This window comes from Carassius carassius, chromosome 5 (genome assembly GCF_963082965.1).
Source record: "Carassius carassius chromosome 5, fCarCar2.1, whole genome shotgun sequence".
NCBI classification, from domain to species: domain Eukaryota; kingdom Metazoa; phylum Chordata; class Actinopteri; order Cypriniformes; family Cyprinidae; genus Carassius; species Carassius carassius.
This window is the reverse complement of record NC_081759.1, coordinates 19,178,561-19,205,691: the sequence shown is the minus strand read 5'-3', so window position 1 is coordinate 19,205,691 and position 27,131 is coordinate 19,178,561. Positions and strand designations below refer to the sequence as shown.

At 36.6% G+C, this 27,131-nt stretch overlaps 3 protein-coding genes across 11 annotated transcripts in view; 2 read left to right on the top strand and 1 right to left on the bottom strand.

Moving 5' to 3' along the window:
• LOC132140920 (dynamin-1-like) overlaps positions 1-4,738 on the bottom strand; it is a 41,895-nt gene extending 37,157 nt beyond the window's left edge. For 6 of the 8 annotated variants that reach the window (XR_009433847.1, XR_009433846.1, XM_059549988.1 and 3 more), the window contains exon 1: positions 4,358-4,737. Coding sequence is in view for 6 of the 8 variants with exons in the window: in XM_059549988.1 (XP_059405971.1) it covers positions 4,358-4,518 (161 nt within the window). In the remaining 2 variants the exon portion in view is untranslated. Of the gene's footprint in view, positions 1-4,357 lie in introns of all 8 variants that reach the window. The other 2 variants (XM_059549986.1, XM_059549987.1) reach the window with 1 other exon arrangement.
• A 1,021-nt stretch (positions 4,739-5,759) lies between these two features.
• On the top strand, positions 5,760-16,345 carry ciz1b (cdkn1a interacting zinc finger protein 1b). Of its 2 annotated transcripts, none has more exons than XM_059549980.1 (12): positions 5,760-5,833; positions 7,735-7,807; positions 7,902-7,990; positions 8,194-8,255; positions 12,448-12,612; positions 12,690-12,814; positions 13,735-13,828; positions 13,941-14,054; positions 14,142-14,267; positions 14,356-14,428; positions 14,514-14,635; positions 15,779-16,345. In XM_059549980.1, exons 1-12 carry the CDS (start codon positions 5,809-5,811, stop codon positions 16,181-16,183), a joined length of 1,473 nt encoding a protein of 490 aa, XP_059405963.1. In that variant the 5' UTR covers positions 5,760-5,808; the 3' UTR covers positions 16,184-16,345. The 2 variants fall into 2 exon arrangements, with proteins under 2 accessions (XP_059405963.1, XP_059405964.1); XM_059549981.1 differs by lacking the exon at positions 5,760-5,833 and adding an exon at positions 7,487-7,586 and having other exon boundaries at positions 15,779-16,343.
• A 2,199-nt stretch (positions 16,346-18,544) lies between these two features.
• On the top strand, positions 18,545-25,302 carry LOC132140915 (surfeit locus protein 4-like). The gene is made up of 6 exons (XM_059549979.1): positions 18,545-18,767; positions 21,495-21,681; positions 21,769-21,845; positions 21,957-22,000; positions 22,085-22,271; positions 24,678-25,302. Exons 1-6 carry the CDS (start codon positions 18,720-18,722, stop codon positions 24,942-24,944), a joined length of 810 nt encoding a protein of 269 aa, XP_059405962.1. The 5' UTR covers positions 18,545-18,719; the 3' UTR covers positions 24,945-25,302.
• Positions 25,303-27,131: the final 1,829 nt, after the last annotated feature.

Below are 27,131 nucleotides of genomic sequence, written 5' to 3'. Positions count from 1 at the left end.
GAACAGAACTCTTTATATATTTATATAATTAAATCTTTATTGAGAAATTGAATATAATATATTATTCATATATATATATATATATATATATATATATATCAGGAATCATGACAAGAAAAAAAGTGGCTAATGTTGCGCTCTATTTAAAAACAAAGCAGCATAAATCCAAACTTTCACAAGCACCCATGACCAGCTTAATGCTGCACTTCCCATTTATTGACACACAAAAACACAGTGTCTTATTTGCTCCGGCAGGCTGTTTAATGACATTCATCCTGCTGCTTTCCACTGGACTGCACCATCACGTAATTAATTGTCACGTCATCATGGTATAGGCCACATCAGCATGTGCCTCTGTTTTAAAGGCCATGTCTCATTCATAATGACATCTGTCTGATAAATTGCACCATAAGTGTCAGTGTGGATGAGCTCATGTTCATTCAACTCATTCACTCAAGTCCAAAGAACTGTTTTATCTAAGTGGAAATGAATCAAGCATAAAAGAAACATACAGTGGGTTCCAAAACAAAACAGAACCTAAATAAATACATAAAAATAAGGCCATTTTCTTTCTTAGAGGGATAATTCATTAAGAAATGAAAATTCTCTCATCATATACTCATCCTTAAGCTTTTCCAAACCTCTTCCAAAAACAAGATTTTCTTTCTTCTGCTGAACACAATAGAATGTTGGTAAACAAATACACTCTTAAAAATAAAGATCACTCAAAAAAATGTACTTTCACTTTTGCCAATTTTACTTAATCCGTTCATGTTGTGATTACTTAAAAAATTTATTTAACAATGTAAACTTAATTTAGTCTAGTTCATTCAACAAAAAAGTGTGTATTGTCAGCTTTACTTAAAAATTATTTGTTCAGCCAACATAACATTGTTGCATAAAAGTAACAGATTAATAAAACCATTACAGACTTGAATCTCATTGGCTGAGGATTTTGCAGTGTATTATGGGTAATTGTTGTTCTGTCACCCTCTTGCAGAAGTGTAGCACCATTAGATAGTTGAGTAATAAAAAAAATCATGTTTGATTTACTGAACTTGTTCTGATATGTTTTAGAACAAAACATACAAGCAAATGGTTGGAAATGCAACATTGCGTTTCCAACATGTTTGTGATCTGTTTGGTGAACTGTAATTAAGAGATGGTTCAAATGGTGAGTTGTATTGAGCAGCTGCACTCCTATTTATTTGATTCAGTGTTATGGACTTATTAAATCCTAATTAAAGGAGGTGGTGTTTCTGAAGTGAAATTATTAAAAAGTTTTGTTATCATTAATTACAATTTTCATGTACAATTAACTCAATTGTTGTTTGTTGACTCTACTAAGGTTTGTCAAGTTTAGTTTACTTAAACTTCTTTTGTAAAATGAACTAAATTATTGTTTGTTGAGATTACTTAAACAAATTGTGTGGAACCTGTTGACATAATATTTTTAATTAAACCCAAAATTTCATTTTTTTTGAGTGATGCTTCACGATGCCATAGAAAAACCTTTTTGTCTAAATAGTTGCATAAAGAACCTTTAATATCTGAAGAACCTTTACATTTCATAAAAGGTTTCTCTGTGGTGAAAGAAGGTTCTTCAGATTATAAAAAAGTAAGAAAGAGATGGTTCTTTATAGAACATTTGACTGAGTGGTTCTTCTATGGCATAGCTGTGAAGAGCCTTTTGAAACACCTTTATTTTTAAGATTGTAGTTTCTGGTCCCCATCAACTTCCATACTATGGTAGTTAGTGTGGGATCAACTGACTGGTTACCCACATTCTTCAAAACATCTTAACAGAAGAAAGAATTCACAGAGGTTTGAAACAACTTGATGGTGTCTAAATGATGACAGATGTTTAATTTTTGGGAGAAATATGGCTTTAAATCATTAACCAATCCTCATGTTGCTCTAAAACTTCAAAATATCTTTCAAAAAAGAATTTAGAAGATAAATGACAACTAATAATCAAATGACAATTATTTCATCAATCATGATTCTTTCATCAAATGATTTTCCGATGAACGGTCCCTTTAAGGGCCACGTTAACAGTAGTCCTGCAGTTGTGAAAACTGTAAATCTAGCCAAGCAACACACCACATTTCAAGCCAAACAGCTGTCCTCGTAGAGTATTGTGAAGTCTGTCCTTGTAACAGCTGTGAGCATTGCACTGCCAGTCAATGGATCTGTTTGTGGCTGACAAGCTTGACAGACACTTTAGTGTCCACGGAGCTCTGAGTGTAGCGTGACCAATAACAATGAGTAAAGGCCCAGCTGAATAACAATGAAGGTCTACGAGGCAGCGAAGAACGTCACAACATCACCAGCTAGACTTACTAGCAACCTGCAAATGATGGGGATCTACGCATATTTTGACTCCAACACCCCTCTGTGTTGCAAATACATTTGACACATAAAACAAACATCTCTGATGGAAATACAAGCTTTAACCAGCCTAAGTGCTTTGCTGGTCTTATCTGGTCTCTCCACAAGTGTTCAGCTGGTCTACTAGCCTGAGCAAGTGCCTAAAGCTATCAAACCACACCAGACTGAAGCAAAACATATTAGGCACAAAAAGTGCAGAGATCTTAACAAAGATCGAACTTGGATTAGACTTAGATTCGAATTTCCTGAAACAAATAACAGCACTTGCACAGAGGGCAAGTGTTCAGCATCAGAGAAACTTTGTTGTTGTCATGACACTTAGAATACATGTTATTTTCTATCAGCTGTGCAATTCAACATGAAATAAATCCAAGACAATATGCACACAATGACATAATCACTCATATTATGAAATGTGAACTTACTAACAATTCCAAGTCAATGAGAGATTTTCTAACTTTAATCGTAAAATTATTTTAAGTGGGAAACTCTACATAATGATGTTTAAATGGAGCTGAATTAATGGCTTGCTGTACAGTTTTTCTCATATACTCGCTATACATAATTTATTTATTACCAAAAAAATACTTGGTTCATATAATGTTAACCAAATCAAGACACATTCACAGATTTGGAAAGAACTGTCCTTGGTCCTGAACACAAGCAAAGCTCAACTGGCTGTGAGCCAAACACACACTAATGATGTGGTCAAAAGAATACAGTTATTTTGAATTTAATAATATTTCACAGTATTGCTGTTTTTAATGCATTTGAGATCAAATAAATGTAATCTTAGCAAATATAAGACACCTCTTTCAAAAACATTTAAAAATCGTAACTACTTTTGAACGGTAGTGCACACATCCACAGCAGAATTCACTTGTGTACCACCGACATTACGCTTAGTTATATAAAAAAATAATAATAAATAAATAAATGGAATGGAATTAAATGAAATGGAATGGAATTAAATTTTAGTTTAAGCAAGAGCTGATATGTCTCAGAGAGCAAAATGACAGTCTCAGTCAGCATTCACTTTCATTGCATGGACAAAAGATGCAATCAGATACGAGTTTGGAACAACATGACGGTGAGTGAATGATGACAGAATTTTAATTATGGGTGGCCTAATCCATCAAAGGATCAAATCATACCAATATTATTAGTTTCAACTTATTCACAAAATTCCATTAGCATTCCGTCAGGATTGTGAAAAATGAACAGCAGGGAAGACAATAGGCATGTGGCTCACATATGAGCCTCTGATAAATGATACAAGCAACAACTGAACATTAAACCCTTGACTTAAACCCTTTTTATATCAGCACCCTCTAAATGCCTTTATATGTTTTATATACAACCCTGAATCAGTCGAATGGGAACATAACATCATTATCTGAAGCACACGTGATTAGCTGTTATTCTAGCTTGTAAATTCAAAATATATGACACAATATTTCACATAAAAAAATAATAATAACTATCTCTTCCCAATACATAATGCTCGCTCGAGCATAGGATGCCCAAAATTGCTGGCAGCTCGCTAGTTTGACGGCCTCGCATGGTCACACACACACACACACGCGCGCGCGCCAGCCATGAGCATCATTCTGTCACTCTTCTTCACGAGGTCTAAAGCAAATGTAGGCTACTGCATGTCGAGAGACCGAGGCAAGTTTTATGGGCTGCTTGTCCCGCTTGAAATAAATTATGGTTAAAAACAGCTTTATTTTGCCATTTAAGGGACAATGCATAACAAATGCACCCGCTTTATAAGAGTAACCGCCTTAACACAGAGCAGCTCTTCACTTCCATGAATAACTACCTCGATATCATGATAAAAAATAATTAATAATTACTTAATATGCTTGTGTCCGGTGAAGAAAGGCAAAATAATGATACAAAAACACTGGGTACACGAGCAAGTACAGTGATGCTGCCCATCAATTTGTCTTAAGTCACTTACTTCCCAACGAAGTTCTCCAAAACCGAGCTTTTCCCAGCACTTTGGCCGCCGACCACAGCGATCTGAGGAAGGTCCAGGTTGGCATTTTGTCCGATGGCAGAGAAGGCGTCCTGCAGTCTGTTTACCAGAGGAATCAAGTCCTCCATTCCCCGATTGCCCATCTTGTGGTATAAATAACAGGCTCTATTTCACAGTGAATGAAAAACCGATGTAATCGACCCTGAACGGAGTCCTAATTGGCAGGCCCCGAGATATCTAAAAGCTGTCCCTTGCAGCGTTTCCTTCAGTTTTCCAGGCACCTTGGCGAATCGACATACGTCCTTCTCCCTCCTGTTCACCACCGCTTTGAAATCAGCTGCTGCTGCTGGAGCGATGCGGAGATGAAGCGCTGCATGCTGCATTACCTTCAGCAGCCACCGGGGGCCGACACAATCAACCCGTTCTTTATTCAAATCAGACCGAAGCAGCACTCAAATAAAACACCATACAAGGCATAAATATGTTTAGTTAATATTACTTAAACTTGGAGAAAATGTTTAATCCATGATATGTGTTTGTCTTACAAAAGCTTTTTTTATTTTAAGAGTAACGTAGGCTAATGTTTATAACGTTAGCTAGTTAACATTGGCCTACTTGAAGAGTGCGTTTTCACACCTCACACATGGATGTGGCAAATTGGAACCGTTTTTCTCTGTTAATACTGGAAATATTAAAAACTGCGGCCAATGTTCTTGTTTGGGTCTCTCAAAGTTCTGAACAAGCATTCTTCTAGAACATTCATTCAAAGTTATCTGGTCTTTTACAACATTCTCAAAATGCTGGCATTAAAAAAAACCATATTCCAAAGTAATTATTTTGCAGAATAATGAAACTGAACTTTCCACTTAATGTTACGTTCGACATTCATATAACAAAAAAAACCCTTTTTAAAAAAACATTTAAACCATTTTTGAATGTTCAGAGAAAGTTCAGAAATAACGTTTTCACGACTTAACGTGAATACTAGCTAAACTTGCTAGCACAGTTTTTTGTTTAAATGGATAGTCCTTAATGAAGCTACTAATAAATAGTGTAAAAAAAATTTTTTTAAAGGTAGTACCGAATTGGACAGCTTTTTTAGTCCTTATGTAGCTTGTAACTTTTTACAAAACCATAGCAAGTTATAAAATAAATCTAATAAATGTTAAAACATTTTTTTAACGACTTACTTTACATGTTGGAGTTTATTGTGATGGTGCTGACTGTGTGTTATCCCTGACCTAATTTTCTGTGTTGAACTTTAATACAAAGGTTCTCAGTACACATAAAATAATTTGTGATTTTGTATTTTTGTATTTTCATGAGAATGCAATGCTTCTTCCGAGCCGAGTGAGGGCGCACTCTTGATAATTGTCTTTAAGCTCCACACCACAGCACCAGAGGAAGAGGCAGAAATACTGTGATGGAGTGATATGAAGCTTGTTTTCACATCAAATGGTGAGCTGTTTCCTACATTTCAGTAATGTTGTTTAAAACACGTATAAGGTGCGCAGTATATGCTGTACATTGCAGGTTTTTGCCACTCGCTGTCTATAAAGCTTTGTCATAATATCCTGCGCGCTCTGCTATCAGTGCACCACTCTGTAATGTTAAATATAATTTAACGGAGTATTTATGTTAAAAGCAAAGAAGGCTGCTCTGGCTTATTTACGTAGTGTGTATATATACACACACACCCACACACACACACACACACACACACACACACAATCGTGGTCAGAATTCAGCTGTGATTCTTTTCCTATAATGCCTGAAGAGTTTGGAGAACATCTGACAAGAGATCAGAGACCATTCCTTCGTCCAAAATCTCTCCAGACCCTTCAGATTCACAGCTCCATGTTGGTGCTTCTTCTTTTCAGTTCACCACACTCATTTTCTTTAGGGTTCAGGTCAGGGAACTGAAACGGCCCATTATAAGATCTCTAACATGGACAGTCAGTTTTAAAATATTTTATCTGTTATTATTTAATTGAATCCATGATGCCATGTATCTGAACAAGATGTCCAGGACCTCCAGCAGATATATAGGCCCACAACATTAAAGATACAGAAGTATACTTAATTGTAAACATAAGGTACTTTTTACTCCTGTGTGCAACAAGCCCATCTTGAGTGTTTGCTGCTGTTTTAGTTTTATCTGACCATAGATTCCGGTCCTGTTTGAAGTTCCTGTAGTGTCTGGCAAATAAATATGCTGGATTTTGTTTTCAGTTTTTTTCTTGAAACCCTCGCCCCAAATTTTTTTTAGCCTTTCCAACCCCAAGAATCAACTATTTTCTGAAACTCTCAAGCTGTGATCTCAAGTCTTTGGCTGCTCACACTCTTCTCCTTGCCTTGCATTAAGACAATAGACACATGTTCTCTTCCAGGCAGATTTGTGACATTTTCTGTTAATTGGAAACTCTTAATTATTGCCCCGATGGTGTAAATGGGGATTTTCAATGCTTTAGCGGTTTTCTTACAGTCACTTTCTGATTAGTGAAGCTCAACAATCTTTTGCTGCACATCAGAACTATATTCTTTGGTTTTTCTCATTGTGATGAATGATTAAATGATTAAGGGAATTTGGACTCTGTATTGCCTCCTGTTTATACTCCTGTGAAATAGAAAAGTCATGGCTGGAAATATGAATGGAAATATACTTTAGAGATATTTTAGTCATAAGAATTTCTAAGGGTACCAATAATTGCGTCCATTGTGTATTGGAGAAAATTATTTCATTTTCAGAATGTGACCCCCACCCCTTCCTTTTTTACTTCAATTAAAGCATAGGTTTTTAGGTGTTTTTTTTTTTTTTTTAATTTATTTTTTTTTTAGTTATTTTATATACATAGCATATTAAATGCCATTAAAGTGTCTGCTTTAATGTTGATCTTAAAATGTCAAATATCATTAAAAAAAAAAAAGTCAAAATATGTGTGAAATAATGTTCCATCATCATTCAGTGTAACAGATATATTTATTATATTAGGCTATATCATATTATATATCAAAGTGAGGTGAAGGAGCATTGTGCATGTTTCACTTTTTTTCTTTTTCCTTTTTTTCTTTTTTTTTTTTTTACAATTTTCTTTTTGATTTAAGAAGAGTTTAAGTGTACCTTAAAGGAAAGAGGAAGAATGTGCTTAACATAGCTGGGAAAAGTAATTGACAGATGCGAAAAACAAATACAGAAACATGGGAAAAATAGGTGAGTACACACAAAACCACTGAGGAGATGCATCTACTTACACTAAGACTATTACCAGTGGTAACATTCATTAGAAAATATGTTGTCAAATTCTGTGAAAAGATCCTTAGTGCACAAAGTGTGTGTCATACACTAAATGATCCCAAAGGTACTGCTGGACAAATTCATTGTTCAGTCCCAGAACAAGGAGAGCCTACTTTGAAAAAATACAGAACTCAGACGTAATCTTCAATAAATGTAATATTAAAGCAGACAGACTGAAATAAATCAGTGTTTGTGATACACTAACAAAAATTCACTGTCTCTTTTGGACAGACCAAATGAACTAGGGGAAGAGTCTGCAAATGCAGATAAGATGCAGCAGCCACCAAAAGCAAACTCTGCAAGCATATCAGACCATGAAGGTATTTGTTGACTGACTGACTAGTGTACACCTCTCTGTGTTTGTTTCTTTAGCCTCAGGCAAACTACACATCTACTGAGAAAATGTCACACTCTATGTTTACTTTTGAATTACTGAACTTCAGTGCTGTCAACTCTAGATTGTGTAGCCTTGTGTTGTGTTAAAAAGTTGAAGTGTCTTTTATTTCCCCTCTAAATGATTCAGATGATGATAACGGCACTGCACAGCTTGAAGAAGATGGTGGGGATCAGAACAGAGCAGCAGAGGTGCAGTAAAAAACATATTTTTACAGTAACATATCTTTACCTATGGACTTTCCCAATAACATCAGTTTTAAATAATAATTTGACACTTAACACATTCCAATGACCCTCAGAAAAATATATTAATACATATTTAGTTGTGCTTTTGGGGGTCAGTAAGATTTTGTTTTTGAAAGAAGTCTTTTATCCTCACCAAGGCTACATTTATGTGATTAAAATACAGTCAAAAATAAATAAATAAAATGTTTTCTGTTATGCCAAAGCTGAATTTTCAGCTGCCATTACTCTAGTCTTAAAGGGGTCATGAACAGAGAAATGAAAATTCCCTTGATCTTTTGACATCTGAGAAGTCATTGTACTATAAAAACATTAAAATCATCAAAAGTTTCAGAATTCAAAAGGGCTTTTCACACTTGAATTCGTTAACTCTGGGTTAACCTAAACCCTGCATAAACAGAATCCTGGGATATCTGTAATCACGTGTCACACTGCTCATACCAGAGATCGTCTTACTATGGGTTAACTGTTAATCCGGGGTATTCATTAACAGACATTTCAGACTGTACATTCCTAAACCTGAGGTTAACATTCTTATTTGCATATTTGCAGTTTCACAGTCACTGATTGTACGGACAGCAGGCTACCTGTTTACATGGCTTTTCCTGCCACTTGGCAGTTATTAAAAAAAATTCACCATGTAGGTCTAGCCCAGGGATCTCCGACCCTGCTCCTGGAGAGCTACCATCCTGGCGACTTCAGTTCCAACCCTCCTCCAACACACTTGTCTGTAATTATCAAGTAGCCCTGAACACCTTGATTAGCTGGTTCAGGTGTGTTTGATTTGGGGTAGGAGCTGAAATCTGCAGGACAGTAGCTCACCAGGATCAGGGTTGGAGACCCCTGGGTGAAACAGTTCTTACTTTTCTTTCATCGGCTGATGTTGACATGACTCAAGCTTCCTGTTACTGACGTGACATGAGCCTCGCTGCTTAATTTGTGATTGGCTGTCTGTTGCAAAGCATCCAGCAGCAACAAGCAACAAACAAAGTTAGCACTGAAGTGAGGGGTAAACACCGCAAAAGCAGTGCTAACCCTGCTCCGGAGCTCCGGTTTCATAACTCTGGGTAAAAAACTGCTAACACCGCTTTCAAATTACAGGTGTGAAACGTTTATTTACCCGGAGTTAAAAGCTGTGTTTAGAACGACGATAACCCAGGGTTAAGTGCAGTTTGAAAAGCCTTAAAATGTGCTTGTTAGTCTTAAAACAGTTTATATTGAAGCCAATCTGCCAAAACGACAGCTTGTAGAATGTCCCTCTCTATGATGTAATAAAAGTGTAAACACCACCTCTGCAGAAGATGATCAATGCCTGCTTCTACATCACTGCCTGTTTAGCCCCGCCCATCGTTTGGCACATGTAGTGAAAGGCAAACCCAGATCTATGCAGAAACCAAACAATAAAGATGCTCCTAACTGAAGACTGCAAGATGCTGTGTAGTGCCAAGTGCGTCACCTTCCTTCTGATCCCAATGTTAGGAAAAAATGGATGAACTTTATATGAAGTTCCAGACCTCGTCAGTAAGAACGTGGTTTTTTGTTTACTTCATTTTACCATGGATTCGATTACAAACAAGGCACAATTTTGACACAGGATTTTCAAAAAGATTGAAACTAAAAGACGATGCTGTCAAATTGCCCTGACTTATAGTAATAAAATAGCCTAGATTGTAGATCTCTACATTATATTACCCAGCAACGAGCTGTTTTGAAGTACAGCTTTGAGTACAAGTCGTGGCCAAGAGTTTTGGCAGAGACATACAATTTGTGTTTTGCAAAGTTTGCTGCTTCAGTATATGTATATTCTTTTTCCATATGTGTCTACGGTATACTGAAAAAACAATTATAAGCATTTACAGTGTTGACCCTCGTTCTTCATAACCTCTGCAAATCACTCTGACATGCTGGATATTAGCTTCTGGGGTAAACTCCTTTATGAGGACTGATCACAGGTTCTCTGTGGGATTGAGATCCGGAGAGTTGCCTGGCCAAGGATCCAAAATTACAATGTAATGATCTTCATACCACTTCTTTTTCACTCTTGCTTTGTGTCATGGTGCCCCATCATGCTGGAAAATTCACAGATCATCACCAAATTGCTCATGGATCGGTGGAAGAAGTCGCCCTTGCAGGACGTTTCCGGTTCCTCACAGTCAGCAGAAGTGAGAAAAAAAAGTGTTTATTTTGTTTGAAATCTGGATATTTATCTTACAAAAATGCATGGATTCACTGCAGGGGGCCTTTATTTACCCCCTGGAGCCATGTGAGGGATGTTTTATTACAGATGCGCGCACTTTATTTCATGTCTTCTGACCTTATGATTAACTCCTGCTTACCCCCAATGAAAGGCTTGGAAGAGCAAGGACAATTTTTAATATAACACTGATTGGATTATTCTGAAAAAAGAAAGTCACATACACCTTGGATGCTTCAAGGGTGAGTCGAAGATGGCCGAATTTTCATTCTTGGGTGAACTAACCCTTTGAGCAGCAAACTTTGCAAAACACAAAATTTATTTCACCGTCTCATCTTTTGGCCATGACTGTACAGACTCGCAGACGCAAGTAGACTAAAGCACGATTTTCAAAGTAGTGGGGTCACTGTTCTTTTCACACTACATGACTATCTTGGCCAGCATTCAGTCACTGCTGTGTTCACACTGCATGATGGATCGGCGACAGAAGGTTTCACACTGCATGACTTTACAATAGGAAGAATCTCCGACAACTCTGTCTGGCACGCAAATTGCGTTTCACAACCAAACTCGTGATTTGACAAGGAAACAACGCGATATCACGCCTGCAAGACCGAAGTTCTCACGTGAGACTGGGATTATTATTAAAAATGGTAGCCCGCAAGAAGCTTGCTATATAAATTGCCTGTGCGCTGATTTGCAGCGAAAACAAGAAAAAGAAAATAAGAATATGAAGGAGGAAATGTTTGGCGACTCGTCGGCGATTCTCTCAGATCGCGTCTTTGCTCATTTACACTGCGTGATTGTCACTCGTGTGAAAGTTACTTTCTCAAAAACTTACTTTCTCAAAATTGCTCATTTATATCTCGCAATTTTAACTTTCTCGGAATTGCGAGTTAATAGCACACAACTGCGAGTTACAGTATTACGTAAGAATTGTGAGAAATCCCATTTCTGGGAGCAAATACATTTTTTTACCCCTCAGAATTGGGCTTTATAACTCGCAATTGCGAGTTTATATCTCAATTTTTACTTAAGAATAAAGAGAGATAAAAACTCACAATCACTTTTTAAATATTTTATTCAGTGGCAGAAACGGGCTTCCATAACATTTATATGTTTTAGAATAAAATACGTTTTTTTTTTATTCTAGCTCGTCGGCGATTCTCTCAGATCGCGTCTTTGCTCATTCACACTGCGTGATTGTCACTTGTGTGAACGAGCACCGATTTCCCTTTGATTTCGGGCATTTGTCGGCGATTTCTCTAACCTGTCGGCGAACCAAAAAACTGGGCTAAAATCGTGCAGTCTGAACTCGGCTTTAGACTCCGCAACCGTCATCTCTCTCTCTCTTTCTCTCTCTCCCTCTCTCGATCGATAATTAATTCAAATAAATGCTATAATTCATTCAAATAAATGTGATCTTTCCGCACTATTTCAGCTGTGTCTGATTTGAAGCTGGCAGTATGTTAGCGCTTTTTTACTTTTTTACCTATTCAGTCAAATATTGCGCTACAAAGAGCAATGCTAGTTTTAACTTGTCTATAACTTGGCAAATGACCAAGGAATAAGTGGGAAAATCAACAGCTTGCCAAGGATTAAAGGATTTTAAATGTACTTCGCATCGAGTGGTTCTTTGCCTCCACGTCAAGCCGTTGATTATCCCTTACTTATTTTCTTTAACATATCCTTGCTGAATAAAATATTAATTTGACCGCAGACTTTTAAATGGTAGTCTTAAAGTATCGCTTACCATCCTTGTCTGTGTAAAGCTGTATCCAGTCTTTCAGCTTCAGATGTAATTGTATTTGTAAAACACTGTTTACATGAAGCCCCACCCATAGGAGTTAACACAACAAGACATTATCCGCTTTGAAAAGAACTCCACCTCAACTTAATCAATAAGAGCTTATGTTGTATTGAACCTGGAATACTGTGGTTCAGGTGCAAGGTGTTGGTACATGTCTGAAGGTGACCATCCAGCGTAGCAGTGAGAGTCGAGCCTTCAGCACTTCACCTGAAGAGACGGCAGCAGGGGCAGGCCATGAGGGCAAACACACAGTTAAATTCACCTGCTACATTTGCAATGTCACCTGTTCTGACCAGCAGGTAAGACTTGACTGCACATTACTGAGAAGAGGAGTCGGTTGATCATTGTGTTTAGTGAAGTGTTTGATTCTTCACAGGGCTTCCAGGTTCACATGACAGGTTTAGATCATCAGCAGCGTATGATGGAAATCCAGCGTCTGAGCAACACCTGTCTGGCCACACTGTTACCTTCCACCCAGGAGTCCCTGCAGGGTACAAACAGGTGGGTGATGCTCTCTGCACTTTAGAGCTGTAGTGTGTACGTTTAACGTTATATGTATAAACAAACAATTTAACACTGTCAGAACAGTTTTGAGTCTGTGACACTCTGAGATACTCAAGAAAAGGAAGGAACCTTTTAAAAAAGCTACTTTAAAACACTTCTCTAATCTTTGTTTTTATGTTGCTTGTAAGGACTTTTAGTATTGAATGACTTTAAACATAGTATAGAAGCCTGTGTCTGCCACCGAAAAAAAATTTTTTAAAAGGTATTTGCAACTTTTTATCTCACAATTCTGACATTTATTTTCTCACAATTGCCAGTTATAAAGTCAGAATTGTGAGATATAAACTTGCATTTCTGAGAAACAAAGTAGCAGTGACTTTCTCAAAATTGCTCATTTATATCTCGCAATTTTAACCTTCTCGGAATTGCGAGTTAATAGCACACAGCTGCGAGTTACAGTATTAAGGAAGAATTGTGAGAAATCCCATTTCTGGGAGCAAATAAATTTTTTTACCCCTCAGAATTGGGCTTTATAACTCGCAATTGCGAGTTTATATCTCACAATTTTTACTTAAGAATAAAGAGAGATAAAAACTCACAATCACTTTTTAAAGCTTTTATTCAGTGGCAGAAACGGGCTTCCATAACATTTATATGTTTTAGAATAAAATACGTTTTTATTCTAGCATACTTTATTTTTTGGTTAATCACAAGCAAATTTTGATTTCAATGCATCCTTACGGAATAATACTTTCTTTAAAGAAAATCATACTGAGCCCAATTTACAGTAATTTGTTAGTGTACTGTATGTTACTCACATGAAAAAAATGAAATATTAAGTATTCCTCATTGCCTAATGTTAGAAAAAAGACTGCACAGCACTATTTAGTACACAATTGTTTTTTACTCTGTAATAGAGAGAGGCGGGCTGGTCATCAGCGCTGGTGTCCAACCTGCCAGTCTCATTTTTCTGGTGACCTCATCGAGCACAGACGAACTAAGAAACACAAGGTGACCTTGAAATAAAACTAATACCACCAAATCTATTCATGAAATAAAATATCCACATATACTTGAGGAGCAGAGTTTGTTTGTATGAAAATGCTATGTCTTGTCATCTCAGATGGCAAAAGTATCCTCGAGACCTTTCTGTACCCTGTGTGAGCGCCACTTTAGGACTCCTCGCAAGTTTGTTGAGCATATGAAGTCTCCTGAGCACAAACAGAGGGTTGAGGAGGTTTGTCTGGGTATTTTGTAGATATTTTAATCTAAAATGTATCAAATGAAATCGAATAAAACTTACTTATATCAACATTTGTTACAGTTAAGAAACGAGGGTGACCCAGAGGTTATGGAGGAGCTCATAACGGTGGATGCTATTGGCTGCTTTGAAGGGGAAGATGATTATGAGGAGGATAGAAATGAAGAAGAGATTGCAGTGTTTGAGAAGGTTAGTTGCATTACATCATGTGCTTTTCTAAATTAGAGTCCCTTTTCTTTTTATTTAGTTTTCTTTTTTATTTGAATTTTGTCAATAGCATCCTGGTCATAGGGATATGGCTCTGGAAGAGACGACTGATTATGAGGCATATGATCCAGACACACAGTATGGTGAGTGCTAGACTTTAACCTTTACTCTAGAGTAGACTGTCAAAGAATAGTTCATCTGACAGGCCTGACTGCTTTCTGACCTAAGGCACTAGTTTTGTGGTCCCTGTCGCTGGTTTCCTCTGTAAGCTGTGTCATAAATTCTACCACTTTGAGGCTTCTGCGCGGGAAACTCACTGCAGGTCTCTTATGCACTTCCAGAACTTACAGGTGAGGAAAGTGATGGAAGTTGAAATTAATTTATGTGTCATTTAAGGCAAATCTGAAATCAGTGATACTACAATAATATCCTATTGTAAAAGTGGTAGATCTTTCAAATAATGTAATGGCCAGTCAGATTGTGATTAATAACACACAGTCAAAACTCAAATGTGAATTTTGAAGCTGTTGTAATTTTTTTTTTTTAACTACGCCACTGTTAAAAAGTTTTTGTAATGTTTTTGAAATAAAATATCTTGTGCTCACACCTGTTTTTGATTGAAATACAGTAAAAACATTATATTGTGAAATATCTTCTACTATTTAAAATCTGTTTTAATGTATTTTATTTTAAAATGAAATTTATTCCATTACTCCAGTGTTCAGTGTCACATGATCCTTAGGAAATCATTACAATATGATGATTTAGTTCTCCAAAAAACATTTCGTATTATAAATGTTGAAAACACTACCATTCAGAAGTTTGGGATAAGAGGAAAATAAGAAGAAATTAATACTTTTATTCAGAAAATGTGCATTAAATTAATGCATTAGATTGAGTGACAATGTAAGACGTTTAAAGAAAAAAAAAGGTTTCTATTGTAAATAAATAGTGTTCTTTTGAACCTTTGTTCAGTAAAGCATTCTTAAAAATTTATTACTGTTTCCACAAAAATAAATCAGCAAAATTGTCTGTTTTTTATTCAATAAGAACCAATAATAACTGATAATAATTGATCATATAATCAGCATATTAGAATTTATATAGAATGACACTGAAGAGTATAGCAGGAATACATACAGAAATAAATTACATTTTTTATATATATTCATATTTATTTCATTATTTGTAAGTTATATTAAAAAATATATTTATATTTAATAATATTTCACAATATTACTGTTTTGCTGTACTTTTGTTCAAATAAATGTCTTGGTGAGCATAAATTTATTTATTTATTTTTTAAATGACGGGTGGAAGTGAATATTTTGACATTGTCTGAACAGCTCTTTATGATGGTCTGATCAGATGGTCCACTGAAAGTAATGCAGCTAAAATACTGAGAAATATGTCTGTATAAATAATGTAGAAGGAATTTTTAAACAAATAAGTGAATTCAATGCCAGATGCTCAGATTTGTATTTGATTTTCAGAAACACAATGCTCTGAAAATGCAGAAGAAGCCACCTCAGGATGACTGTGAGAGTGATGCGTCATGTAGCAGTCTGATGAGCGACTCTCGGTGCCTGGAGCTCAACAGACCACACATCAGTTTCTCAAGAGAGCGCTTACACTTGAAGAAACTTAAGCCGTCTAAGAGACCTCACAAATCCAAGTCTCCACGCTCGAAACTCTCTGGAGCTCCACAGAAGCCCTCCATGGTCATGAAGCACTTAATATGTACTCCACACTGTGGCTCAGGGTCAAGCCAAGAGTCACACTGCCAAGAACTACAGCATACAGAATCTGTGTCCACTGAAAAAGAAAAGGCATCCTGTGACCCTGTGCATTATTCAGAAGAGCAAGAAAATGTGAGCTCAACAGCCACAAACAGTTGAGGTTAAAAAAAAACTGTTGGGAAAGACCAGACAAAACTTAATCTATATGTTCTTTGGAGTTCATCAAGTGTTTCTTGGTAATCTGTGAAGAAAACCTGAGAAAATATTGCTACTTTAAAAAAATAAAGAAAGAAAATATATATAAATAAATAAATGTTCATTTAAATAAATATTGTCAATCTAATTTCCTTTTATTAAATTGTATTTTATATATAATTATAAATAATTGTTGAACAACAGTTTATTCATCTAGGTTGGATGGACGTAAGATGCAATTAGTTGTTAATTCTTATTCATCATAACTATTGTTAATATATATTAACTTAAGGTATTAACTTTAGGAAGTAAAAACATTCATGTCCACAATTAATGTCCAAATCTAGAACAGATCTCTTGATTAAAATGAACACAAATCTTGTCCACTGCCCATTTTTCTCTTCTTTCTTTCTTTCTTTCTTTCTTTCTTTCTTTCTTTCTTTCTTTCTTTCTTTCTTTCTTTCTTTCTTTCTTTCTTTCTTTCTTTCTTAATAAGAAAAGACACTTGTGTTATAGACCAGTAATAGTAATAAAAGTATTACAAATATAGGACTAATGTTTCCATATACAGTTTGGACAAGGTTGTGTACATTAAGAATCTGGGTATAATCTCCCTCATGGCCACCCCCCACATAAAAAATATATAAAAGGCAGTTTATGAAAATGTACAGTCATGGCCAAATGTTTTGAGAATTACATAAATATTGGAAATTGGAAAAGTTGCTGATTAAGTTTTTATAATAGCAATTTGCATATACTCCAGAATGTTATGAAGAGTGATCAGATGAATTGCATAGTCCTTCTTTGCCATGAAAATTAACTTAATCCCAAAAAAAACCTTTCCACTGCATTTCATTGCTGTCATTAAAGGACCTGCTGAGATCATTTCAGTAATCGTCTTGTTAACTCAGGTGAGAATGTTGACGAGCACAAGGCTGTAGATCATAATGTCAGGCTGATTGGGTTAGAATGGCAGACTTGACATGTTAAAAGGAGGGTGATGCTTGAAATCATTGTTCTTCCATTGTTAACCATGGTGACCTGCAAAGAAATGCGTGCAGCCATCATTGCATTGCATTGCATAAAAATGGCTTCACAGGCAAGGATATTGTGGCTACTAAGATTGCACCTAAATCAACAATTTATAGGATCATCAAGAACTTCAAGGAAAGAGGTTCAATTCTTGTAAAGAAGGCTTCAGGGCGTCCAAGAAAGTCCAGCAAGCGCCAGGATCGTCTCCTAAAGAGGATTCAGCTGCGGGATCGGAGTGCCACCAGTGCAGAGCTTGCTCAGGAATGGCAGCAGGCAGGTGTGAGCGCATCTGCACGCACAGTGAGGCGAAGACTTTTGGAAGATGGCCTGGTGTCAAGAAGGGCAGCAAAGAAGCCACTTCTCTCCAAAAAAAACATCAGGGACAGATTGATCTTCTGCAGAAAGTATAGTGAATGGACTGCTGAGGACTGGGGCAAAGTCATATTCTCCGATGAAGCCCCTTTCTGATTGTTTGGGGCATCTGGAAAAAGGCTTGTCTGGAGAAGAAAAGGTGAGCGCTACCATCAGTCCTGTGTCATGCCAACAGTAAAGCATCCTGACACCATTCATGTGTGGGGTTGCTTCTCATCCAAGGGAGTGGGCTCACTCACAATTCTGCCCAAAAACAAAGCCATGAATAAAGAATGGTACCAAAACACCCTCCAACAGCAACTTCTTCCAACAATCCAACAACAGTTTGGTGAAGAACAATGCATTTTCCAGCACGATGGAGCACCGTGCCATAAGGCAAAAGTGATAACTAAGTGGCTCGGGGACCAGAATGTTGAAATTTTGGGTCCATGGCCTGGAAACTCCCCAGATCTTAATCCCATTGAGAACTTGTGGTCAATCCTCAAGAGGCGGGTGGACAAACAAAAACCCACTAATTCTGACAAACTCCAAGAAGTGATTATGAAAGAATGGGTTGCTATCAGTCAGGATTTGGCCCAGAAGTTGATTGAGAGCATGCCCAGTCGAATTGCAGAGGTCCTGAAAAAGAACGGCCAACACTGCAAATACTGACTCTTTGCATAAATGTCATGTAATTGTCGATAAAAGCCTTTGAAACGTATGAAGTGCTTTTAATTATATTTCAGTACATCACAGAAACAACTGAAACAAAGATCTAAAAGCAGTTTAGCAGCAAACTTTTTGAAAACTAATATTAATGTAATTCTCAAAACTTTTGGCCATGACTGTATGTCATTAGTCTCGTCTTAGCTCGAGCTCTCTGGCTGCATCAGTACACGTGGCATGCAGAGACATGCGTGTCCTACAGGCGGCGCCAGAACGAGCTGCAGGGCATTATGGGGCGGAGATGGAATTCTAGTACACACACAGACGACGGCAAAGCAAGGCTAGTGCGAGACCTGTAACACACCTGCGAGCACACATAGATATCGATTAAAAGCACACGAACAAGCCAAGGTGTCCTGCAGACGGAAATCGGCTCTCGGAGTTTGGTGTCATGGCCCAAAATGATTTGATGAGCAACGCGGAGGACGTGGCGGATCGGGTAAGAGAGCAGAAGGCCCTGCCAGTCAACTTGCACACTAAATCACGGAGACCACTCTTCTTTAATAAACAAATGCTTTCGAAGTTCAGGAATAATGTCCATGTCTGCGTCTATAGTTTCGTCTTGTTTGCTTGGTTGCAAATGAGGTTTGTTTATTGACTAAATTCTAGTCTTGCGACTCGAAGGACTGACTTAAGTATTCGCAATACTTTAAAGAAAAACTGTGTTTTGGCTGCTTTCGTGTACTGATATTTGACGATTATATCTATTAAAGATATATAAGTACATATACTTTATTTCTGTGAACCCAAAATGATTGAATGGCATGCAAACTTTATCCTCGAATCGTTTTCATCAGTGTCTTCAAACGTGTTCATATGATGAAGCAAGAGTGTATGCTACTCATTATACCCAACATAAAAGATGACTGATTAGAAAAATATGGTTTTGTTGTCCATATGCAATTGGAAATTAACAGCAGGAGATTAATCTGATGCCTTGTGTTGTTTAATCTGATTTTGCAGGATTATTGGATGTGTTTGGGGCCCTGTTTCATGCTGTGCTTTTTTTTTTTTTTTTTTTATGGGCTTAATAATAGGAATCAGCTTTATAAATATGAAATTATTATGTGGGTGTAAACTCGAGTTGTGAATGTTTATCAAGGCTGAAACGAGGCCATCACTGCCATCAGCTTCTTATTTATTTATGGCCTAATTTAAAGTTATTTTAGTAAATTGATTGAACCCCAGGCGATGACAGCTATCATCAAGTGTAGTTTTATAGCACAATAACAATATTCAAATTCCCATTTTTGGTTCATGCAACTCTCATTCAGCAATCCTGCCTTTAATAACATGTAACAGAAGGCGAATCCTGTACCCTTCGATATTCCTGTGCTGCTTGGAAACAAGTCCGATACCCTCCAGATACACAGACTGCGAGTAAAGTATTTTGACACACAGGCAGACATTGGCCCTGAGATCTCGTCCCATTCATCTAGGCTTGCTTGGTACTTGTTGAATGCTGATTGGCCCGTTGTCTTCTTAGTGCTGATGTGGATCGTCTGGGGGCGGGGCTTAATCGAGGCCGGTGTCAAAGCTCACATAAGAGTGTAGAGTTTGATCAGCAGATGGTTTAGAGTTTTATCAACCCCTGCCATGTATTGACAAAGTCTATGCATTTTAGTATTCTTGCGATCTGATTATTTTCATTCACAAATAACAGAACTCTAGAATCTACCATTGGCTTTTACTTTCATTTTACAAGCTAGCTCATGTTACAGTGTTAAGGAATGAGAATATAATATCCTGTAATCTTATCTTTTTGCTTCCCTGTACATATCTATTCAACACCTGTTACATGAGGAAGTGGAAAAGATTTATTACGAGTACACCACAGTGATATTTCAATGCTGGAGACGTACTCATAAGTCTTCAGTTGCAAATGGATGTGTATTTGGCCACCTGTGCTCTGATACTGACTGAAAATGTGGGGGAAAGTGAAAAGGGTATTTAAAGCTCAGAGGTTAAACATTAAGCAGCATTCATTTGAAGAGTTTCAGCACTTAGTTGAAGTAATATGACGCTTGTGTAAATCTAAACTATTCACACTAGGATGGATTTATATTTCTTTTTGTTGTTGTTTTTTTGGCTTTTTAAGTAGATATTAAAATAGCTTTCTAATTGCTTTATGTTGACTTGGATTACTGATCAAAAGACTTTTTGAAAATGTTTTTGAAAGAAGTTTCTAATGCTCATCAGGGCCTTATTTATGTGAACAAAAATACAGTAAAACCGTAATGTAGTGAACCTTTTATTACAATTTGAAATAAGTTTTCTATTTTAACGTATTTTAAAATATAATTTATTCCTGTGATGGGAAAGATACATTTTCAGCAGCCATTACTCCAGTCCTTAGAGTAACATGATCCTTTAGAAATCTTTCCAATTTGTAGATTTGCTGCTCAAGAAACGTTTAATATTAACAGTGTTGAAAGCAGTTGTGGTGTTTAATGTTTTTTATGAACCCCAATTTCTTGAAATGGCTTTATTTAAAATAGAAATCATTTGTAACATTATGAATATCTTTAGTCACTTTTGATGAATTGAATGAATCCTTGCTGATTAAAAGTTGATCTCAAACCTTTTGAATGGTGATATATCACAACATGGTCCTTCATGCTGACCTAGGATGTTCTCTAATTGAAGTTGAATGAAATTGAATGCACATGATCGTGAAGCTGTGCCTTCTTCATCAGTAATAATTGCCCTAAAATATAGGTATGTTCAGAATGACATTAAGTATTTAGCAATAGCCAAAAAAAACATTGAATGGGTCAAAATTATAGATTTTTTTTTTTTATGCCAAAAATCATTAGGATCTTCCATGAAAATATTTTGTAAATTTCCTACCATAAATATATCAAAACTTAATTATTGATTAGTAACATGCATTGCTAAGTATTTAGATTTTTTTGCACCCTTAGATTCCAGATTTTAAATAGTTCTATCTCGGCCAAATATTTCCAATCCTAATAAACCATACATCAATGGAAAGCTGATTTATTCAGATTTCAGCTGATGTATAAATCTCAGTTTCGAAAAATTGACACTTAAGACTGGTTTTGTGGTACAGAGTCACATTTGTGTTAAGGCAAGCATTACTTTAGTTGCTGCATATACCTAAAGTTGGGGGTTTTCATATCTTTGTCTTTTTGTTCATCTCTAGTTCCTTCGAGTGACGAAGCAGTACCTGCCCCATATAGCGCGTCTGTGTCTGATTAGCACCTTCCTGGAGGACGGCATTCGCATGTGGTTCCAGTGGAGCGAGCAGAAAGAATATATTGAGACGACGTGGGGATGTGGCGTCTTCCTGGCCACACTGTTTGTTTTAATCAACTTACTCGGACAGCTGGGTAAGAAGTGTGTTCAGAGGAAATATCTCTGGTGACTTGGATCATCTTCAGATTTTTATATGGAATGTTTCGTTATCTGTTTTACAGGTGGCTGTATACTGATCCTGAGCAGGAATTTTGTGCAGTATGCCTGCTTTGGATTATTTGGTCTCATCGCCTTACAGGTGTGAGCTTTCTGTTTATGTTCTTTAAGATTGTAATTGGATGTTATCTTTGGTCAGGACTGTAATTAAGTTAAACTGTTTAATTACAGAGCTGATCTTTATCTTTTGCAGACTGTTGCCTATAGCATTCTCTGGGACCCAAAGTTTTTGATGAGGTAAGTTCTTTGCAGGATAAGCTAGGAATGAGTATGTCATAGTGTGTTTTATGCTCTGGTCTCGTCATGTTCTCTGTGTTTCAGGAATCTGGCTCTGGGGGGAGGTCTGCTGCTGCTGCTTGCGGAGTCACGCTCTGAGGGCAGGAGTATGTTTGCTGGGGTTCCCACTATGAGAGAGAGCTCTCCTAAACAGTACATGCAGCTGGGTGGCAGAGTCCTGCTGGTGCTTATGTTTATGACGCTGCTGCACTTTGATACAAGCTTCCTCTCGGTGAGCAAATATTCTCAGCATGCTAAATGGGTGAATCACAAACAAATCTCTAGGTTCAGCTTCACAAATCAAAACCAAATTATATTGCGTAGGTTTAAAAATCTTTAGGATTAAGGTTTTTTTTTTTGTTTTTTTGACATTTTCATCTCTTTAATGGTAGAAAATACTATTCTTATTACTATAATGCATTCTGGGTAGATGTTAAGTTTAAAAAAAAAAATAGACTACAATATTTTATGAAAAAAATAATAATGTAACGGTAAAGAATGGCAATTATATATATAATGTTTTGAATTGTTCATATTATTTACTGATATTTTACATAATTGTTCTATATAATAAATTTGTAAATTATAACCTTATTTTTAAAAAGTTTGTAAATGTTTTGTTATACATTATAATATCTTTATATAACAATTTATTTAGCAGTCAATTTTGATCAGTTTAAGTCAAAAGGTGAAAGTGACGTGACAAACAGCCAAGTATGGTGACCCATACTCAGAATTTGTGCTCTGCATTTAAGTGCACACACACACTCACACACACACACACACACACTGTGAACACACACCTGGAGCAGTGGGCAGCCATTTATGCTGCGGCACCCGGGGAGCAGTTGGGGGTTTGGTGCCTTGCTCAAGGGCACCTCAGTCGTGATATTGCCGGCCTGAGACTCAAACCCGCAACCCTAGGGTTAGGAGTCAAACTCTCTAACCATTAGGCCACGACTTCCCCAAAATGCATTATTGCTAGAATTTTATTCAGCATTCAGTTTTATTTTAATGTTTGATATTTCTTTCCAAAAAAATCTTGCTGACCCCATACTTTTCAATGGTAAACTGTGTGTATTGTTTAAGAGCACTTTCTGCACTGATGCTGTCATCAGGACATCATCCCTTAGGATTGCAAACTAATCAAGGTCTTAATGTTAACAGCGGCAGTTGCTTGTAAAAAAAAAAAAAAAAAAAAAAAAAAATTCTACTGATATTGCAGGAAATGGCATTTAGAATATTGCAGTTTCTCAAAATCACCTTTTTATACAAATGTTTTGCTAATCTTTCAACACTTAGTAGCATCAAGCTTAGAACAGGATTTAGGTCCTCGATCAGCCCTGTTTACATATGACTGAATGTGGAATCATTATCATTTATAGTTGGCCTTTTCTGGCTTTATAAATGTGCTCATAAACCACATCTTATGACTTGGCAGAATGTCTAAAAGTTTATTGCCCCAGGTTCAGCTGTTCCTGCAGATAAGTGCATCGGGCTCAGAAGATGTGATTGTGGTGCTCAGGATGTGGGTTGGTGGTTGAGTTTTTGTGTCAATTGCATCATAAAGCAATGCTGAATTATAGTAGAAAGGCAAGACAATTACCAGCACTGATGTCAAACACTGTTACAATAAAGCAGTTGTTGTGAGTCACAATTTGTTCTGATGCAGTCATGGACAGCAAGGACAGAATGTTCAAATATTTTCAATGTACATCGTTAGGACGGGAAAATACATACATATTCAACCTATAAAAGAGAGGAAAGAAATGCTTTGCCTATCTTGTTGTTTTTGACATTATAGGCCAGATGTCAGTATTTTGCCATTAATTCATCTGACATCCATATTAGGCATATATACAGGATTGCATGATGCTTCTTCCTCTTTCTCAGAAGCCATGATCAAAACTACACAAAAAAAAAAGACAGACTACATTAAGGCTGAAAAATGGATACTGTTCAAAAGTTTGGGTCAGCAAGTAATTTGTGCTCACAAATACTGTAAAACAACAATATTGTATTATTAGCAATTAAAGGAACTATTTTCTATATGAGTATATTGCAAAATGTAATTTATTTGTGTGATGCAAAGCTGAATTTTCAGCATCAGTACCACAGTTTTCAATGTCACGTGATCCTTCAGAAATCTTTCTAAAATGCTGATTTGATATTCAAGAAGAATTTATAATTATTATTAATAGTGAGAACATTTGTTGCATATTATTTCAGGATTCTCTGATTAATGTAAAGTGCAAAAGAACAGCACTTATTAAAATGGAAGTATTTTGTAACAATGTTTTTACTATATTTTGATCAATTCATTGCATCCTAGCTGAATAAAAGAATTGATTTAAATAAAAACGCACTAATTCCAAAATTTTGAATGAACTATATTTGGAAATTAAACATTAATTATTTGCCATATTGTTTAGCTGATGCATAGCAATTCCCAGCTATAGTATTGATTGTATTGTAATCATCCATTTCACCACTAGAGGTCAGACGTGACCAGGTTTTCTGTAGCCTACCTACCTGATTTCTGTAGTGTTAAATTTTAAGTTTCCTGTGTAACCATTCCACATTTGTCTGGTGTGTCTTTCTGACTTCCTTTTTCTAATGTGTCTGTGTTTGGTTTTAGATCTTGCAGAATCTGGTGGGCACAGCACTTATTGTTCTGGTAGCGATTGGTTTCAAGACTAAACTAGCCGCCCTAACCCTGGTCATCTGGCTACTGGCGATCAACGTGTACTTTAATGCTTTCTGGACCATACCAGCCTACAAGCCCATGCACGACTTCCTCAAGTACGACTTCTTCCAGACCACGTCGGTGATCGGAGGCCTTCTGCTGGTGGTAGCACTAGGTCCAGGTGGAGTGTCCATGGATGAGAAGAAGAAAGACTGGTGAGACGGGACTGAACTCAAACGGCTTGCTCGCTCACTCAGTAGTTTGCCCTTTGGCAACAGCTTTCACACAGAGCAGGTACACTACTTAGGGAGGAAAGAGCCAATTGAGAGGTGGCCTCACAAACACCCCAGGACCAACAGAACGACCCGCTCTCCACATCTCATGCACTGTCTGTGTGTTCATCTTGCGTGCTTACTGAATTATTTTCACCAGCACTTTTAGACATATTAGTTTATCATATTTATTTTCTAAGTTTCGGGTCAGATTCTGTTATTTGAGAACCCCATTGAAAATCTGAAGCATCCGTGTTATAAAAGCTGCAACCATGTTGAAAGAATAACAAATTTATCTCCTTTGCCATCTTTCTCTGCCTTTTTATTTCGGTGCCAATTGCAAATCAGCAAACCAAAGACAAATCCTTAAGATATATAGATCATTATGCTTTTAAGTTCATTTAAGCCACATAATTGATCGCAAAATTAATTTGAAGTAAAATGGAAAGTCAATTTTTTTTTTTAAGTCAGTAATTTTCTATGTGATGCCTCTGGGCTGGATTTTAACTGATATTGTTGCGGTGTTGAAAATTTTTGCAAACGTAATTTGTCTTAAATGTGTCAATCTCTCCCCGTCAAAAGGCTAAACAAGTTCAAGGCTTCGAAAAAGAGAGACTCTTATTCGTGAATATTTTCTAACATTTCAAAGTAGTTAAATGTAAGGACAAAAAAGTTTAATGGCCATTATGAAGAGCGTTCCATTCTGAAGATTCATTGGCTTCTCATGTCTGTGTAAGAAGCTGTTAGTTTATTAGCGTGTTCGCTGTCTATCGTCAGGTCACTTTGAAGTTTACAAAAAGTGAATTCTAGTGTTTTTCGAAACAAGCAGAGAGTGAGATGCCAATATTATCAGTGTTTATCCTCTTTGTACAAAAAAAGAATTGACAAATATTGGTTTTCTAAGTGTTTTGAATATGTTTTGACATATAAAGGGAAAAAATGTCGTTGTTGTTTAATTTTTTTTATCTTTTATTTTTTAGTAATCAACAATAAAACTAGTGATATTCAAAAACCAATCCTTTTGGTCTACATGACATGAAAACAGATGAATGGTCATTGAAGGCGGTTGTCTAAATATAAAAAGAAACAATGTTTGAGCTTTCATATTCAAAACACTGGTCATCATGTCCATGTCTGCTAAACCTTCACAACAAGCACGATGTCAAAAGACAATTCGACACAATGTGAAGTGCTCAGATTTTTTATAGGCCTAAACTTTACAGATTAATTAGCCAACATTGCTTGCTACAAGAATGCTTGACTTTTTAATGTATTACAATTATAATATAAAATATATAGAATGTTTTTTTTTAAGAAAATCGTTTTTAAATGATTTTGTGTATCTGTCTGCAGATTCCTCCTCGAAAACCCCCTAAAAGCAAAAATGTGACCGTGCGGAAAGTCCCCTCATGTGCATTATATTACCTTGTACGTTTGTTAACCAAGAGAACACAAGAGATATGACGCATCCTGTCCTACCTAGACGACGTTTTGCTGTTAGACAGAAATCCTCTCAGGAAAACCCAACAGGATCACCAGAGAACCTCGGTTCTGTCCCAGTCACAAGCGCTTTGTGTTCGGCTGCAACGCGTAAAGGTGATTTTACTCCCATTCACACTATTATGTTCACTACTACTTTTGTGTCCTTTTCAGTTTACATTTTTTGATAGAAATATTTAAGGTTTAACTGTAGCAATAATTACATTAACTGCCGTTATCAGCGGAAGCTCGTCTGAAGCGAGGTCAGACACTCGTGAGCAGTAGAGGGCGCTGTAGCTGTTTCTGGTCTGTGAGACTTCACGCCGACCAGTCGCGTCAAACTGGTTTATTAAATGTGATATTTTAGTCGCTTCATGTTGGCGTAATTATTGATTCACTTACTTACCCACTCAAGTCTTCAAATAAGCTATTGCTAATTAAGTAAAGTAATTGTTGATTTTTTTTTTCTTTACTGTTTCTGTTCACTACATATTGTATAGAACCCAACGTGCAAAAAAACGTTCATCAATATTCAGACTGAAATGGAAAGTTTATTAAATACAGAATGGTAGAATCTAGAAAGACTTATACTGACTGTTCTGGCACGTATCTGCACTAAGCTGTCAACCTTTGCTCCAGTGAATATTAGTCTTAT